At 36.5% G+C, this 17880-nt stretch overlaps 1 protein-coding gene across 2 annotated transcripts in view; it reads right to left on the bottom strand.

Annotated features, from left to right (window-relative positions):
• Positions 1–17880, bottom strand: part of SKAP2 (src kinase associated phosphoprotein 2) — a 153490-nt gene that overhangs the window by 58925 nt on the left and 76685 nt on the right. For both annotated transcript variants that reach the window (XM_065883776.1, XM_065883777.1), the window contains exons 5-6: positions 13055–13132; positions 11222–11305 (exon numbers count right to left, since the gene is read on the bottom strand). In XM_065883776.1, coding sequence (XP_065739848.1) covers positions 11222–11305; positions 13055–13132 — 162 coding nt within the window. The remainder of the gene's footprint in view (positions 1–11221; positions 11306–13054; positions 13133–17880) is intronic.

Below are 17880 nucleotides of genomic sequence, written 5' to 3' on the forward strand. Positions count from 1 at the left end.
TCTTAACCAGTCAGTGAACAGTTAAACTAGTAAAGCACATTTGAATCCCATATGATGAAAGTCAAAAGAAAAGATGACTTCAGCTTTAGTCAGATATTACTTTAAAAACAATGAAGTAGGAATAAAACAAAGGATTTAATACTGAAACTAAAAATAAAATTAGTCGTCTTTCCTACTTTATCCAGTTATACAATTTTGAGAGAAAAGAGGCACTGCTATAGGTTTACTTCCTAGATTAATATACAATATTAAAATCATGAGTGAGGACAACTGTCTCTTTTACTGAGCTCAGGGGAAATATAGAAATGCTTCCACATCGTGGGGTGCAGGGCTCTCTCAGCTTAGTGTGCCTGTAAAATATGTATCTCCTTTTCTTAAATGTACTAATTTAATGCCTGAAGTTACAGGCATTTTTAAAAGGTCATCAAGATCATATCTGGTTCAAAACATTAAAGGCAAAAAATCTGAGTTAGTAATTTCTGACTTAAATCTGGACATTCGAATCATATTTAGTCATAATTTACAACTCTTTGGATGATTGAAAAAACAATTCGGATTCAAAATTTGAAGTTTGCTTTGTGGAAAACGTCTGCAATAAACTCTATGAGATGAAAACTATAAAAATCAGAGCAGCATTTCCCAAAGTGTGTTTATGGGATATTAACAGGTTTCTATGATCAAAAAAGTTTGGGAAATGTTGAATTAAACAAAGTTAAGCAGGTTTTGTTAGCCCAGCCTTCATAAGGCCCTTAATATATTTGATCAAATTTCTATGAGAAAGATTTAGTGTGCAGCATTTCCCCAAATTATTTGTCAGTGGAACCATTTTTTAACAGAATATTTTATGGAACTGTACTCACATAACATATTTTGCAAAATACCTAACAAAAAAATAATACTGGGGAAAAGGTATTAAAATAATAATGGTTAAGCACTGTTGGTTCTTCTAAAATTCTCAAAGAAAACTAAGTCATTCATTCACTCATTCAACAAATTTACGCTGAGCACTTAAAACAAACAAAGGAGCACTATAGGTATGGTGAGACAAAAGCTAGTAACACTGTACCAGACCTTTCCCCCTTTGCCACTGAAACAGACACCCCACACACCTTCCCACACACCCAGTACAGATATAATTGCTCCAGGAATATTAGTCAGTGATTCACTACACTGCAAAAGGATTTAATTTTCACAGTAAAAAATGGAAGTAGTTGGAAGCAAATATCAAAGCCATACAGGATACTTTTGAGAGATTTCCTTAAACTTCTCAGGAAAAAAACAGGATATTCAAGGACCAGTTGGAGGAAAGAAAAATTCATAACTCTCAGTAGCTTTTGCAAATCCATAACCATAAAGTAGCCATATTTCCAATTAGCCAACGTGAGACAGGAAGTTCACGACACAAAATGGGCAGACATGGGTATGCTAAGACTCTGCTCTTCTCCATTTACATTAGCTTCTCTTCAAGGCCCAGAAGAAAGAGAAAACCTTAGCATCACATGGCAATCTATAGCAATTTACGTATAGGCTAGTTTGACAGTGCTTTCTGGGGTAGTTTCAAAGACACTTGTTGACTTAAAAATAGGTACATGCCATGGGCAGTGGTTGAGAGTCCACCTGCCGATGCAGGGGACATGGGTTCGTGCCCTGGTCCGGGAAGATCCCACACGCCGCGGAGCGGCTGGGCCCGTGAGCCATGGCCGCTGAGCCTGCGCGTCCGGAGTTTTAAGTGCCCAAACTCTCTAAAATGTTGGTTTTTATAACTGAAATCATTCTGAAACATATACTTCCCTGACTTTTCAAACAATTCTGTTAAACGTAATTTAACTTTTTCTTGATCGAGTAGTATTAATCTGAGTATTAGTTTTTATAGTATATTACAACACGTTGATACCCTCAGGATTTTTGAGGTGTCTGTCCCTCTATTACATTTTCCTCAGCTTCTATTTCACACTTTAACCTTGCCTATATCAATGCTGTTCGAATTTAATGTCTACAGCACTGAAGGCTGCCAGGAGAAACTAGATAATGAAATCTATTAAATCAGTTACTTAATTTTACACAATTCTAATTCAGTAGGTTTGAGGTAAGAAGCAGTTGGCTCTGATCTCTTACAAAACAAAATGTATGAGGTTAATGATGCTATTTCCTCCTACTTTTTCACTGGCTTTAGGTTTACAGCTGTGTTCTGGGGGTTTTAAGTGCCAAAAAGACAGATCTTTCTTTTTTTCTTTTTCTAAAAATGCAGAGCACCGGCTCTAGGTGCGTGGGCTTCAGTAGTTGTGGCGCACCGACTTAGTTGCTCTGCAGCATGTGGGATCTTCCTGGACCAGGGCTCGAACCTGTGTGCCCTGCATTGGCAGATGGATTCTTAACCACTGCGCCACCAGGGAAGCCCAAAAAGACAGATCTTATTTGCTGAACTCCTTCTATATGCCAGAAATTTAATACAGCAATCTCATATGTACCTTGTAATAATTCTAAGACAAAGAAGGTATTTATTATATCCCCAGCACTGATGGGGAAAAAGAAAACTTAAACAACTTGCTTACAGCCACACAACCAAAGTAGTAAAAGCCAGGACCCTAATGTAAGTCTGATTCTAAAACCTTGCTTTTTCAACCATTTCACATTGTCTCCTAGAAAGGTGTTTCTCAAAGTGTATTTCAAGAATCACCTATGTTAGAATCATCTTGGATGTCTGTTAAAAACAGAGAAATGGCTACCACTCTGAACTTGCTGTATAGGATTCCCCGGGGGTGAGTCCACGAAACTAAGTTTTTAGCAAACACCCCAGGTGATTTTGATACACACTAACGTTTGAAAAACCACTGTTTTAGAACATGTAATTTATGAAGTCTCAGTAGAGATGATAAGCGTTATAGCTTGCAGTTCCTCCTGCAACTTGGGCCCAACTTTCTCAGCTTGCTTTATGGGCTCCGGTACCTTTGCCTATCTCTTAAACAGCCATGATGGGTTATGCTCTAAATCCTGTTCTTTTCCTGCTGTACAGTTTTCACTGGGCAACCTCATCCAATCCCAGGGATTAAATTCCTATCAATATGCTTGTGACTCATAGTTCTCTATTTTCAGTCCAGCTTCAGAACTTAATATCCATATCTGTTTTTTTTTTGCAGTATGCGGGCCTCTCTCTCACTGTCGTGGCCTCTCCCGCTGCGGAGCACAGGCTCCAGACGCACAGGCTCAGCGGCCATGGCTCACAGGCCTAGCCGCTCCGCGGCATGTGGGATCTTCCCAGACCGGGACACGAACCCGTGTCCCCTGCATCGGCAGGTGGACTCTCAACCACTGTGCCACCAGGGAAGCCCAATATCCAAATCTTCACCTGCTCACTATACATGTTTCATCTCTTGAATGTCCTATAGGCACAATGAATATAACTTGCCCACAATGGAGATCATCTTATCCCCACTCCCACTCTACTTGTGATCTTTCTTGTCGTGTCCTCCTTCTCAATAAGCAGTACCTCCATTAATTGAAGCCCCCAAACCAGAAAATTGAGCATCATTCTTCATTTCTCCCTTTTCTTCATCAACTGACACCACATTCTCTCCCTCCACCCCACTGCCATCTTCCAAAACCCAGTCAGTCCTCGTTTCATTGCAAATATGCTTGCTTTTTCTCTTTTTTGCTGGCTCTCAGAAAATATGCTTAAAACACCAACCACTCTCTTATCATTCAAAATACAGTATAAATATAGCAATTAAATAATTCTAAATCATTTAGTATCCCTATGAGTTGTGAGCATTTGTCATCTGAGGATCCCCAGCATCTCATAGTCCTGAGATCATCAGGGGGCAGAGCCAACTTCCCACCACAGAAGCTGGAGAGAGGTTTAGATTTTCCCTGTTCCAGATAAGTCAAGTAGATGCTCCAGCCTGGGACCTAAATCTGAACTGAAAAACAAAAGAATCAGGGGAGAGCTCAGAATCCACTTCTGTTAGCAGTGGCATTCACTGATTGGTGGCAGTGCACACAACATCACGAGTCCTGGCTTGGCAGGGTCACCAGTGTGTCCCAGTCAGACTGTCCCTGGAGGTGTGGATTGGGCTGAAGTTCCAGCCACCTCACCTCCCTTAGTCCTTGACTGCCTTTCCGAGCCTGGTTGTTTAGCCTTCCCATCAAATCTGTCTGAGAGTTGATATTCTCCCAATAATTTCCTTTCCTGTATAAACAAAGTTGGTTTCTCTTGTTTATACCAATAATGCTAATTTGGTACACATGACTAGCAAACAGAAAGATATGAAATGTGTTCAGAAATTTTTGATAATATCTGCTTCTTATATTTAAAAAGGCCTTTCCCTCTTAGTGAATAACTCATGCTATTTCCATAAGTATTAATGCTCACTAGTAAGAAAGAGGGAAACATGCCCGTTAATACTAAACCTCCCACTAAACTTTATCCAACTGACTAGTAAGTTGTTCTAAGCCCTCAGTTAAAGACACATGAACGTCTTCCTTGTTTATACAGCTCACAGAAATACAGCTGCCAATGCTAATTCTGTCACTTGAAATATACTTCCAGTGTTCCAAGTTATACCATGAGGAAATATCAAATTATTACTATTTTAAGTGAAAAATACTGTATGCCATATATATTTATTACTTAAGGGCCCCAAAGGGCCCTGAATAACAAACATAGGCAATACGTATGGGTCCAAAGGGAAGCGCTTTAGTTAGAATTAAAAGTTTCGCTCATACAGTCTGGTGGCAGGAAATTTTAGGTATTTATAAAACCTTTTTTTTTTTTTCCTTTAAAATAAAAGTACACTGCAAGTGGGAATTCCCTGGTGGTCCAGTGGTTAGGACTCCACACTTTCACTGTCAAAAGCCTGGGTTCAATCCCCAGTCAGGGAACTAAGATCCTGCAAAACACAGCGGCCAAAAAAAAAAAAAAAGTACACTGCAAGCATAAGAACCAAGTGGTTTTTGTATACCGCCACATACTTTCAACCATAGGAATAAACTTGATTTAAAAAACAGTGTAGTATGAGGTAGCTGTGAATGGAGAATAAATAAATTACAAGAAATTAAATTTCTCGTAGACCAGAATTTAAAACCATGTTTCTAGTTTTTTTGGCTATACCTACTGTTTTCTCCCACAACTGAAATTCAGATAATAATTATGATATGGTCTATTAGACTATACATACAGCTATTGTTAAGATAAACATTACACAGGGGCTTCCCTGGTGGCACAGTGGTTAAGAATCTGACTGCCAATGCAGGGGACACGGGTTCGAGCCCTGGTCCAGGAAGATCCCACATGCCGCAGAGCAACTAAGCCCGTGCACCACAACTACTAAGCCTGCGATCTAGAGCCTGCGAGCCACAACTACTGAGCCTGCGCTCTAGAGCCCACGAGCCACAACTACTGAGCCTGCGCTCTAGAGCCCACGAGCCACAACTACTGAGCCTGCGCTCTAGAGCCCACGAGCCACAACTACTGAGCCTGCGCTCTAGAGCCCACGAGCCACAACTACTGAGCCTGCGCTCTAGAGCCCACGAGCCACAACTACTGAGCCTGCGCTCTAGAGCCCGCGAGCCACAACTACTGAGCCTGCGCTCTAGAGCCCACGAGCCACAACTACTGAGCCCTGCGTGCCTAGAGCCTGTGCTGCACAACAAGAGAAGCCACCGCAATGAGATGCCCGCGCACCGCAACTAAGAGCAGCCCCCGCTCGTCGCAACTAGAGAAACACGCACGCAGCAACAAAGACCCAATGCAGCCAAAAAATACATAAATAAAATAAATAAATTTTAAAAAAAAGATAAACATTATACAGAGAATATCTTATACATGTTATCCTCCTAGGGCCTCCTACAATAATTACAGAATTAATGACACTGCTGCTACCCATGCAACGTCATGCAACGTGAGAATGGCTAAAAACATAACCTGCGGCTCCTTCATGCACTTAAGGTGCTAAACAACTCTCTGGATTCCCAGGCACTCTCAGTTTCAAAACACCTCTTGCCTCCAGTCTTACCTTCTTCTGACAGCTGTCAACGTGATCTTTCCAACATCCAAAGTTTGTCATGCCATCTACTTACCTGCAATGCTTAGAAACATTAACTGTCCCTTAGACAAAAAAGGCCAAACTCCTGACCAGGGAATTTACCAGCTTGGCGCCTCCTCTTCCAGTCTCACCAGCCCTCACTCACCCACTGTGCCAGTGAGCCGGCTCCTGCATATCATACGGTTTCATGGGTCCTCTGTGCCCACTCCTCTGAGCCAGTGTGTGATACCACTTGGCACTAATAATACCCGGCACATAGATTTTCAAAGAATATTTACTGCTACAGATGTTGCTGTATCTATTACACACAGACAGGTACAGTAGCATCTATATATCTGTGTACTTACAGCAGTGCAGATCTATTAAAAATATATTACTTTCAATCTATCATGTATACACACACACACATCTCTTCAATCTATATACAGATGTATAGATATATTTTAAATCAAACTGTGTCCTGGTTTATTGCAAACCAACAGGACTCATCATCATGAGACCTTTAAATAGGACTTAGTTTGTACATGAATATTTCCCCATATTGATGAAGTCCTTCTAAGTATCAGATGTACATTTTAACTTCTCTGTACTGCTACAGGGTAATAAAGGTCTTTTATTTAACATTCATTTTGATAGAGTTTAAAGTTAGTATTTGCATATCAGAATTATTTCATTTCTAGCATGTCAAAATTATTTCTATTTCTTAAGGAATAACAAAGATATTATCCTTCTTTACACAAAGAAAATTACAGTATGAATTTTTTTAATATCAGATTTAATTGACATATTTTGTATATATTCATGATATAATTATAAAATGCTGATGCCCTGACCCAGGAATTTGCCTCTATCAAATGAACCAGGAAAAAAGGTAAGCTTTTATGGCTGTTACTAAAGTTGTTGTTATAAAACAACAGAACTTCCAATTATACAAACCCTGTCACTTTAACAATAATTTTAAATACTAAAAGAGAACTATGATGCTATTTCAACATCAAAACACTTTATACTTGTCATCCACACTGAACAGCTACGTCCTATTTTTCCTATCAGTGGTGAAATAATGAGCGAAGTGAGAGAGCAGAGAGGTCAATTTCAATGAAAAATTTTACTTCCCCGCCAATGTAAAAGTTTTGTTAGTTTAAATGATCTGTATTAAGCCCAATTTTCTACTGACTTTTATTATACATTGAAAAGGTACTACAATGAAAAAGTTACAACCACATGATATAATAAATAACTTTTGATATACATTTAGAATGACTCTTGGTAGGACCAAGGCTACCTGCAGCTGCCACATACTAGATGGCACTAGAATTTTCTTTAATTGGGTACTTGGGGTAGGGGCAGCAAAACTCCTTAAGTGGGAAGGAAAGAGATACTACAAACTATTCCCCCCTTAAAAAGTAGGAGGAGGTAAGTTTCATAATGCTGATTCAAGATCATATGGAGGTTAAACAGAAAAACAAAAAACAAAACCCTGAGGGCTTCCCTGGTGGCACAGTGGTTGAGAGTCCGCCTGCCGGTGCAGGGGACATGGGTTCGTGCCCCAGTCCGGGAAGATCCCACATGCTGCAGAGCGGCTGGGCCCGTGAGCCATGGCTGCTGAGCCTGCGCGTCCGGAGCCTGTGCTCTGCAACGGGAGAGGCCACAACAGTGAGAGGCCCGCGTACTGCAAAAAACAAAAACAAAACCAAAAAAAACCCCTGAAAACATGAGTTTGGAACAGGTTCCTAAATGGGCCATCATTTACAGGTGTGTTGGAAGGGCTGCTAACTACCAAGTTGTGGAAAGAACATGGCTTTGGAGCTGGAGGGGCCTGCACTAAATCCTCCATGTGCCTCTCAGCTTCCTATGATAACCTCTCTTGCATAGACTAGTTCAGTGTCCCCTTAAATGATCCTGCTGACCCAGTTTCTAACCATTCCAATCCATGTCCCACAATATTATCACAATTATTTCCTAAAAACCAATTCTGGTCATAGAGCCCTGTGCTTAAAAGCCATATTCAAGATAAAATAGCTAGCAAGGACCTTATTCCCATAAGGCTCTTGTCAATCTGATCCTAACCCACTTTTTTAGCCTTTTATACACTCTCCCCTCATTCACTGTATGCTCTGCCTTGATTCCAATTCTGATCTCATCCAAGGCCTTTTGAAACTCAGAATCTTTGCCATTCTGCTGCCTGGAAGGCCCATTTTACCCTTTTTCATCCAACAAACTCCTCATTTTTTAAGGCCCAATGAAGGGTCCTCTCCACTAGGAAGTATTCTTTAACTCCCTCAGGAAATTACCCACCCCCCCTTTGTGATCCAAAGATATTTTATTTAAATCACTTATTGTATCGCATTGAAATTACCTGCCCAGCCCCGAGTGATCCCATGACTTCCTCTCTTCTCTTACTGATACCCACACAACTCCAACTGAGAGTACCTGTAAGGCAGGATTATCTTTGGATCCCCCATGCCCAGGATCTATCAAGTACCCAATAAATGTTTACCAAATTAAAAAAGGAATAAATCAGTGAGTGAAGGACTACCTTAATGGCAGTCTGAGCATCTAGGACCCAAGAAGTTTGATAAATGAGATTCATGACAATGAGATTCAAATGAAGAGGAAACAGATGAAAGGAAGGATGTGATTTCAGAAAGTGATAAAGTATGTTTTGTTAAGATATATGGGTGTGTGTGTGTGTGTGTGTGTGTGTGTGTGTATATAAAACTTAAAGTCCCCAAATGGCCATGAATAATAAATACAGATAATATTTAGGGGTACAAAGGTAAGAGTATTATTTATCCTACAGGCTGGAACTACTCTTTCTAAGCCATTATTATCTTGATGGGTCAAAATGTTTTTTGGCACATATTGTAAGTTAGAAAATGTGAACTATGTATCTGTCAAACAGTAACAAAGTACAATTTAACCTAGTAAGTGGTATCAACTCTGTGCCTCTACAATCCATTTATCTAAATCCTACTTAGTTGGAGGATTATAGTTCTCATATATCTAAATAGCTCTTTCCAAAGTTTAGGTAAAGTGGTTCACATATACAGTAAACAATGTACAAATCAGCTATCTGATTTCACAAAAGAAAAAAATTTCATGTGACATGTACATTTTCTTGGAAAGAAAAGGACACAAAGGAAGGAAATTAAGATCATGCCAAACAAGCAGTTAAAAACTGTCTAAATATAGATTTTTTTTCCCCCCCAAGTCCCTAAAAGCAGAACTGGCCAAGAATTCCAAAGAACCACTAAAAACAGATCTGAAATCTCAATGGAAACAGGAGGCTTCATAGTGACAGATAGGGAAGAGTTTAAGGAAATATAAACCAGCTCCTCAAAGATCCACGTAAAAAGGGAATGCGAGAATAATAATTTTTTAAAAGCCGCGGTGGTAGAGTGGCTAAATGGATCACAAAGTACTTAAAATACAAATTACAAAGAATGTTATTACCACAAGGCCTCATCAAGTAAGAATAGAAATGGGAATTTAACTAGTATCTCCCCCAAATAACTAGAATTTATTTATTAGCCTTTGAAATAAATATAAACATTCCCTAGATTTTGGGAAAACTCTTGCTAATCTTTGACCTAACTGTTGGTATATACCAGTTAGGACTAGGAGTGAAGGAAACAGACATACGTATTCACTGATTTTTAAAGAAATTAGAAATGAGAAGACTAACTGAACCAAAGTCACAAGGATTTTAAACCTCCCTCCCCTGGTCTTATGAAATAGAAGACATTTCTTTATGAAAAAGCAAAATCTTGATCTCAATTCACAATACGGTACAAAATTTTATTTCTATAATAGTAACACATGTTTATGACCTATGATAATCATAATTGAACTTGGACTCTAAATTTTCTGATAAAATCACCTACTTAAGCCTTAGCAGAAGAAAGAAGGCTACCTGTTGATAGCTGTTTATAGTTTACACTTCACTGACTCCATTTCTACTTACGAACATATTGTAAATTAGTGACAGAATGCAAACTCGCCACTAAGTTAATTCTCAATTTGATAATCCCATTAACCAAAAGGTGAGACCAACTTCTAGCATCATGCATGTATTTAAAACTTATCTGAAATACAATAATCATATCTGCCTGATTTTATAATAAGGAAGAAAACCCTAAAAACTGCAAATAATGTCAAATGAAATATAAACTTCCAAACAACACTGATAAGAAACAACTTCATGGGAAAGTTTATATTCAGTGATACTGGACTTTTAAATCTTTTTTTTCTCCTTAAGTGTCCTTTCTGGAAATGAATGTCAGCTATTTATATACAACCCTTACTTTATAAGATTCAACTTCCGACCCACTTTTCCTAGATAAAAGCAAAACTAAGAAAGCTTATATTCTTTAAATTTCAGTATTTTATGGCTTTATTTGTTCAAACGATGAACTTAAAATTATGTGAACTATGAGTAAGTTATTAATTAGCAAGTGAAGTTACAAAATGTATCACTGTTTCTAAATTAACATAGTGATAATAGTGGTTAAGAGCACGGACTCTAACCATTATGCCTCAGTTCAAATACCCAAACTGCCATTACCAGCTCTGTGACCTTGAACAAGTGACTTAACCTCCCTGTCCTCAGTTTTCCAAACAGTAAAATAAGTGGGACTAATGATGGTACCTACCTCACAAAGCTGGAGCTAACCACGTTAGTATAGCTAAACTGCTTAGACAGCTAAGGTGCTCAGAACAGTAACCTTGATGGATGTGTGCTGTTACTTAAATCCATAAAGGAAGCGGAGAAAGGTGTTGCGCACGTTTCATTTTATCTAAATTTTTCTTTTAAAATATTTGAAGGAAAAAACATCCTTTCCTCCCTTCAAAACTCCCACAACCCTAAAGAAATTCTACAACTACCGCCTGGATGATAAATATCAATAATTCCTGAGATAAAAGGCCACACGGATGAAAGTTATTTTTCTCTTTCCTAATTCAATAAAACACAATTGTGTTAACTTTTAGGGCATTCTGGAATTTGGAGCATTTGTCAAATAACAGAATTATTAATTACCCTTAGGCTATAATATTAAAATTTTTAGTTATTCTTTCTCCATTTGTCTTCAGCTCATTCTGCACCCAAAAGGTATGGGGGTGGAGTAAAATGCCCCCCGCAAAACCCTCATGCTGATATAACTGAAGGCCGATACTACCTTTATCACTTCCATAATAATAGAACACTGTTTTACTGAGAGCACACCACCGTTTCTGCCATTCAAATCCCAGAAAGCTGTGATCTACAATAAAGAGGGAAAAAGAACAGTTTAGATAATATATATTACCTTTATAAATATAATGCAATTCCCTTATTGAAAAAGGAAAAGTTAGTTAATATGATTTCTAAGGCTCCTTTTAGCTGTAAAATTCTATGACTAAATAATTTGTATCTTCTTTTCCAAGAGACAAACAAAAAACAAAACATAAAACAAAGCTAAAAGGAATACACTAGGAATGTAAATTGATACAGCCACTATGGAGAACAATATGGAGGTTCCTTAAAAAACTAAAATTAGAACTACCATACGACCCAGCAATCCCAATACTGGGCAGATACCCTGAGAAAACCATCATTCAAAAAGAGTCATGTACCACAATGTTCATTGCAGCTCTATTTACAATAGCCAGGACATGGCAGCAACCTAAGTGTCCATCGACAGATGAATGGATAAAGAAGATGTGGCACATATATACAATGGAATATTACTCAGCCATAAAAAGAAACGAAATTGAGTTATTCGTAGTGAGGTGGATGGACCTAGAGTCTGTCATACAGAGTGAAGTAAGTCAGAAAGAGAGAGACAAATACTGTATGCTAACACATATATATGGAATTTAAGAAAAAAAAATGTCATGAAGAACCTAGGGGTAAGACAGGAATAAAGACACAGACCTACTAGAGAATGGACTTGAGGATATGGGGAGGGGGAAGGGTAAGCTGGGACAAAGTGAGAGAGTGGCATGGACATATATACATGACCAAATGTAAAACAGATAGCTAGTGGGAAGCAGCCACATAGCACAGGGAGATCAGTTCAGTGCTTTGTGACCACCTAGAGGGGTGGGATATGGAGGGAGGGTGGGAGGGAGACACAAGAGGGAAGAGATATGGGGATATATGTATAACTGATTCACTTTGTTACAAAGCAGAAACTAACACACCATTGTAAAGCAATTATATTCCAATAAAGATGTTAAAAAAAAAAAAAGGAATACACTACAGCAGAGATGGGACTGCTACATTTATGGGATCAACTACATGGCTAACAAACTTTCCTGACAGGAAACAGTCAGAAAGGTATTTGACTATAAAGCCTTAAGATAATTGATTCATCAGGGTCTCATTTTCTCATCTGTCATAAAAAAGAGGGAGGAGGAGTTGACCTAGATTTCTATTATCTCTTTCAGCTTTAAAATTCAGCTAAGAAAGCTAAGAAAAGAAAATAGAATATAAATAGGAAGGCCCAAAGGGACTACCTGAGAGATAAGCAGGATGGTAATGAAGAGACTTTCCGCTTTTCATTTCCCGTATCATAACACCACCTCCATATTTCATTTTCTTTTTATATTGGGGTTGAAAGAGTGAGACCACATGGTCAACTCCCAATTATCTTAGCCAATGGAAAGGAACACTGAATGATTAACAGAAAATGGCAGTCAATATGCTAAGCTTGATCTGAACTGTAGCAAACATGGCGTATGCCAGGTCAGGTACAGATAACCCACTGCTCAGCTGGGTGGGATAAGTGTGAGAAATCCCATCCTTGAGAATACAGTCATGGCCCACAGCTCTCCTCCAAGAGGCAGGAAACAGCTTTAAAATCATCTACAAATAACCAAGGTTGACAACAAAAAACCTGACCAAATGTTTTATTTTGTTATTAAAAATTATTTAGAGCTAAAAGCTGTATTTTGTGGTTTGGATAATATCATCAGGTTTTCTTAGAGTCTTAGATTTTTAGGTTTTTCATTAGAATCATATGATTTACCTTTTCTGCGTTTTTCAAGGTAGCCAGCCTTTAACACAAAAGGAAGGTCCTGTGCTGCAACTGGAGGGAACTGGTTCCCTATGGAAAGTAAAGGGGAAAAAGCAGTGAGCAATCCATTTTAGAAAAATCAAGTATCAGATCTCATAGATTCAGTATACTTTTAATTACCCAAATTAATTAAATCCAAGTCTATTAGCTTTGTTTCAGATCCATTCCATAGATTAGTCCCTCTTCTCCTGTGAATCTCAAGAGCAAAATAATGTTCTGTATCGTTATATCTTAATATATTATGTTTCCAAATACACAGTAATATTATGTAACAGAATGAACTCTAAAGGGCAATATTTTTCGACCTACATTTTATAATGAATGGACTAGGAAACTGTTATAAATAAGTGAAATAAACCCCTGAAAGAGAAGTTAGGAATATCAAATAAATGATATAAGCTTCTTTACATTGGATTAACTCTTCAAGAATTTTGATGCATATTAATTCTTGCCTACATAAGAATGCCTATCCCTATTTGTACCTAGTAAAACATAAAATGATTTTCCCCCCAAATCAAATGCTATAATTTGAGTACATAGCAAATATTCTCTCTTCCTGGTTATACTCACAGAGAAATCTTGTGAATGTGTATGCTTTAGGGTTTTCTAGGGCATTTGAGAGTCTAAAACTAGGTAGATAGATCTGATAGAACTATCATAAACAAATATTAGATACTTACAAAAATTTATAGATTAAGCCGAAAGCTAAGTCAATTAGAAATCATATATTCATGATCATGGATGGTAGGTTGCTCAATAATTTCAGAGTTCAATATTTTTACAGACTTCATTAGAAATATACTACAGTTGCCTCAGCATTTTACTAGAACTCCAACAAGTGAAAATAACCAATCTAATGAAAGTTTCTATGGAATACACCAACAGAAATAGTTTTCATATAGTTTATGATACAAAGTATTTTGATAGGAAGTTTATTATATACAAATTCATCACAGAATTACCAACTGGGTTTTTAAAAAATATCCAGTAGTTATAAAATCATAGTTATTTTTCCTTAAGAAATAAAGCTTCAAATTAAAGCACTAATTTCAGTTCCATGGTGGATCAATTTTGCTCAGTAAACACAAAACAATATCATTAAAATATATTTAAAATGGGGACTAATTTTGAAATACATATAAAATTTTAGGGAAAGTCAGTGTAAATGTTTGAATAGTTGTTCAATCAATGTATCCATTTGATCCATTGAGGGTAGAAGTTGTATAATTTTTTTGTTCATAAAATAAAAATCACATAAAGAAATCTCATCTATGTGAACAAGTCCTAGTTAACCACTAAATTAAAGAGGGTGACTGTAGTTTGATTTGTTTTTTTAAAAGAAAAGAAAAACAATGATTAACAGCACTTTTTAAATTAAACTAGGTTACACTGACAAAAAATAAACATAGAAATAGTGTATCACATAGAAATATGAAATTTTAGCTAATATAAAACCATTTGGGAAAGTTTTCTTTCTAAATAAGATTCCTGAAAACAAAGTATTTACTTCTTCAACTAAGCAATACCATAGTTTAGTTTCTGTGGAAGTATGCTTGTGCTCAGTCTTTTATATAACTGGCACGTAGAGTTCTTAAGTGAACTACACAAAATTTCTTCGTGAAAAGCATCATTTGGATGACATTTCAGAATGAGAAAGCAAACATATTAATTAAATACTATAACATGATTGTTGTATGTCATGAAAAAATTTCCAAGTGGTTTGTCCACAGTGGTAAAAATAAGAAGATTCACTGCAAACATCCTATAAATAATTTTGTATCTTTCAGATGATGGAAACAAACGCTTAGGCACTGTCCATTCTGGATGAAATTAAACTACACAAGGAAGAGGCAACTTTTCAGTCTTCAGGTCTGATGTAATTGGGCACGGGGAGGCATTAATTACCTCTATTTGGCTAGATAAGGCTCGTTGAGAAGAAGTCCCATGACCCTCTCATATCCATTGATGCATAATGAATGTTCTTTACATATAAAATATATGCTCTAAATCTTAAGAAGAAACTTTATATTCTGGAGAGAAATGGGTACCTTTAGCATAGTTTTCAACTTTAAAAAGTTACTGGTCAAAAGAAAAAAAAAAGGAGGGGGAGAAGTGGAAGAGGAGGAGCAGGAAAGGAATTAGAATTTACAAAGGTGAATATATACATAACCTGAAGCTTTTGCTTTAAGAAAAATGTTGATTAAATTTCTACCTGATAAATCAATAAAATCTGATTTCACAAGCAACACTTATTCTGAATTCTAAATTCATGTTTCTAATACAAAATCTTTTATTTGATTCCTAGAGGGAAAAAAGGCAAATTTTCAGACTGAAATTTCGTTTTTCTAAACCTCTTTTGCTATTTGTCCAACATCTAGGATTTGTTTAATACACATGTGAATTTTTTTAAAAAGTGTATTAATAGTAATCCCTTTAGATACTTCAGATTTTAAGTTCTTAGAAGAACCATTTGACTTGTATAACACCATAAACATATAAACAATTAATACTTCTTGATAGAAATTGAAAATTTGTAACAAGATATAAAAAGTAGTAAATTATCTTTAAAAAACATGAACTCTCACATCATTTAGACCTCATACCACTATGATGTCTACAATGATCAATAGTATGTCACCATTTAAGAATATTCACATTGATTCAAAGAATTAAGACTACAAATGCAGGTATAATAATACATGAAGAAAAGAAAGGCAAGGCTAATATAAATCTATCTGGAAGGCATCAACAAAGAGCTGCTGAACATTTGCCAAACACAATTATATTATCTCACTATTTACAACATTCCAACAAATTCACAATTATATTATCAGCTCTGTTTCACTATCAAAATTCACACCCTTGTCCCAAAAATAAGTTTAGCACTGAGCCTTAATCCTCTGGCACATAGTAGGCATTCAGTAAATGTTGGCTTTTATTAATTATAATTAAATATTATTATATTTAGTATAACTAAATATTAATTCAAATGAATGGATGCCAATGTAAAAGTAAGACTAATGTTGCTTAGGGAATTTTAATCAGAAAAATGGAAAAATGTATGATTTAGTAACTGCATGAGTTAAGCATTGTAGTTATTTTAAAAGCAGCTCAAAGATTTCCTTTTGGTTACATGAAAGTGGTTGATGAAGAAATTATATCCTAACTCAGAGGAGAAAAACTAACCTATAATCCAGGACAGCTTATTTATACTGCAGACGGTTACTGATACATGGCTTCCTTAAGTGGCCACAAATGTTCACTACCCTGAGGAAATAAACACATACTGAATAGACTAGTCTTCTTTTTATAAAATGAGCATGTATTTCTTATATAATAGTCCTACTTTTCTAAAGAAGATCAATATTAGACATTAAAACTAACATCCTACAAGAGCAGACAAGGAATGGGTCTTCTTCCAATTGGACATTTGGGAATCCGAAGTATACAAAATGGTAACAAGGTCACAAAAAATTCAAATAAACAAGTGTCACATGCCTACTATATCCCTATTAACTCAGTAGGAGAAAGGAAGTAGTGGAGTCCAAATTTCTTATAGTTAGGTAGGTATTTTATTCACAAGACAATTGTTTTTAAAAGATAACTCAAGAATTCTAAACTGTGTCTGGAAACTTTTGCCTTAAAATCAAATTGTGTATATAATGGACATAGTCCACCAGCAAGCTAAAAGAATGGAGTCTAGAATCTGAAAAATGGAGAAGAGTTCCAAAGTATGAAAATAAAAAACAAATTACCTAAAACCTAAGTAAGGTATTACCCAATTTTAGCAATTCTATTAATCTATTGTTTTAACTTTTTCCCTTGAATCTAGGGTAAAAAATACTAGAATGCTTAAATATATCCAACGTATTTAAGAAATAAGTTTTATCTTTAAAAATGTTTTAAATATTAAAAATAATTATTTCAAAATGAAAAATAATTATTTCAACTTCAGAGAAAAATATAAACTGTCTTAGGCAAGAAGTATCTATCACTTAGGCTTATTTCAGATGTTAAGTCGGTTGGGTATAAAACCAATCTTGGCATTAACAAGGTATGCAGTTTCATTCCTATGTGCAAGACAGGGAAAGGTGGAAAAATAGGTCCAGATCACAGAATGCTTTCGTTAGAAGAAAAGGCCTAGAACAGCATGGAAACCCCTTGAGTAAAAGAGGAAGTTAGGGTAGGGAAGAGAGAAAGTTAAGAGTTGGGGGAAGAAAGAATTAGAATTGAGGGGAGAAAGAGGTCCTATCATCCTTCCTTTTTTGTACCTCTTTTCTTAAAATAATCTAAAGAAATAAACTTTGTTTAATTCATAATTTTATCCAGCATTGGGTGTCTCAATGCCATATTCCTGAGCCTTCTCCAACATTGACATGTCTTCTAATCCACTCCTCCCCTGCCACACACACAAACCCATATTAACTGTATCCCACCCAGTCTGACACCTCTTTAAACGCATTTATTTTTCGAAGACTTAGAGTGAGGCATCACTTCCAAAGTGCAACTTAAAAGTGAAGATTTTTAAAAAATCTGTACAAGTTTTAACTACTGAGTTCTGGAATTAACTTTTTATTCAGTTTCCTTTCTACCTACTTGGCTCTTAATGTGGGACTCTCAACAGGTGTCAAGGGATGTGAGTGATTCAGAGACCTTTTCAAAATAGATATCTGTTTTTCATTATCCTTATTTTTTGATATGCAACTTGGTGGTGACCAATTTAAATGCTCAATTTCTATGAAACCTAAAGCATCGTTTTTACTATTTTAGCATTTAAA

The sequence above is a fragment of the Phocoena phocoena genome, chromosome 9 (genome assembly GCF_963924675.1).
Source record: "Phocoena phocoena chromosome 9, mPhoPho1.1, whole genome shotgun sequence".
Taxonomy (NCBI): Eukaryota; Metazoa; Chordata; class Mammalia; order Artiodactyla; family Phocoenidae; genus Phocoena; species Phocoena phocoena.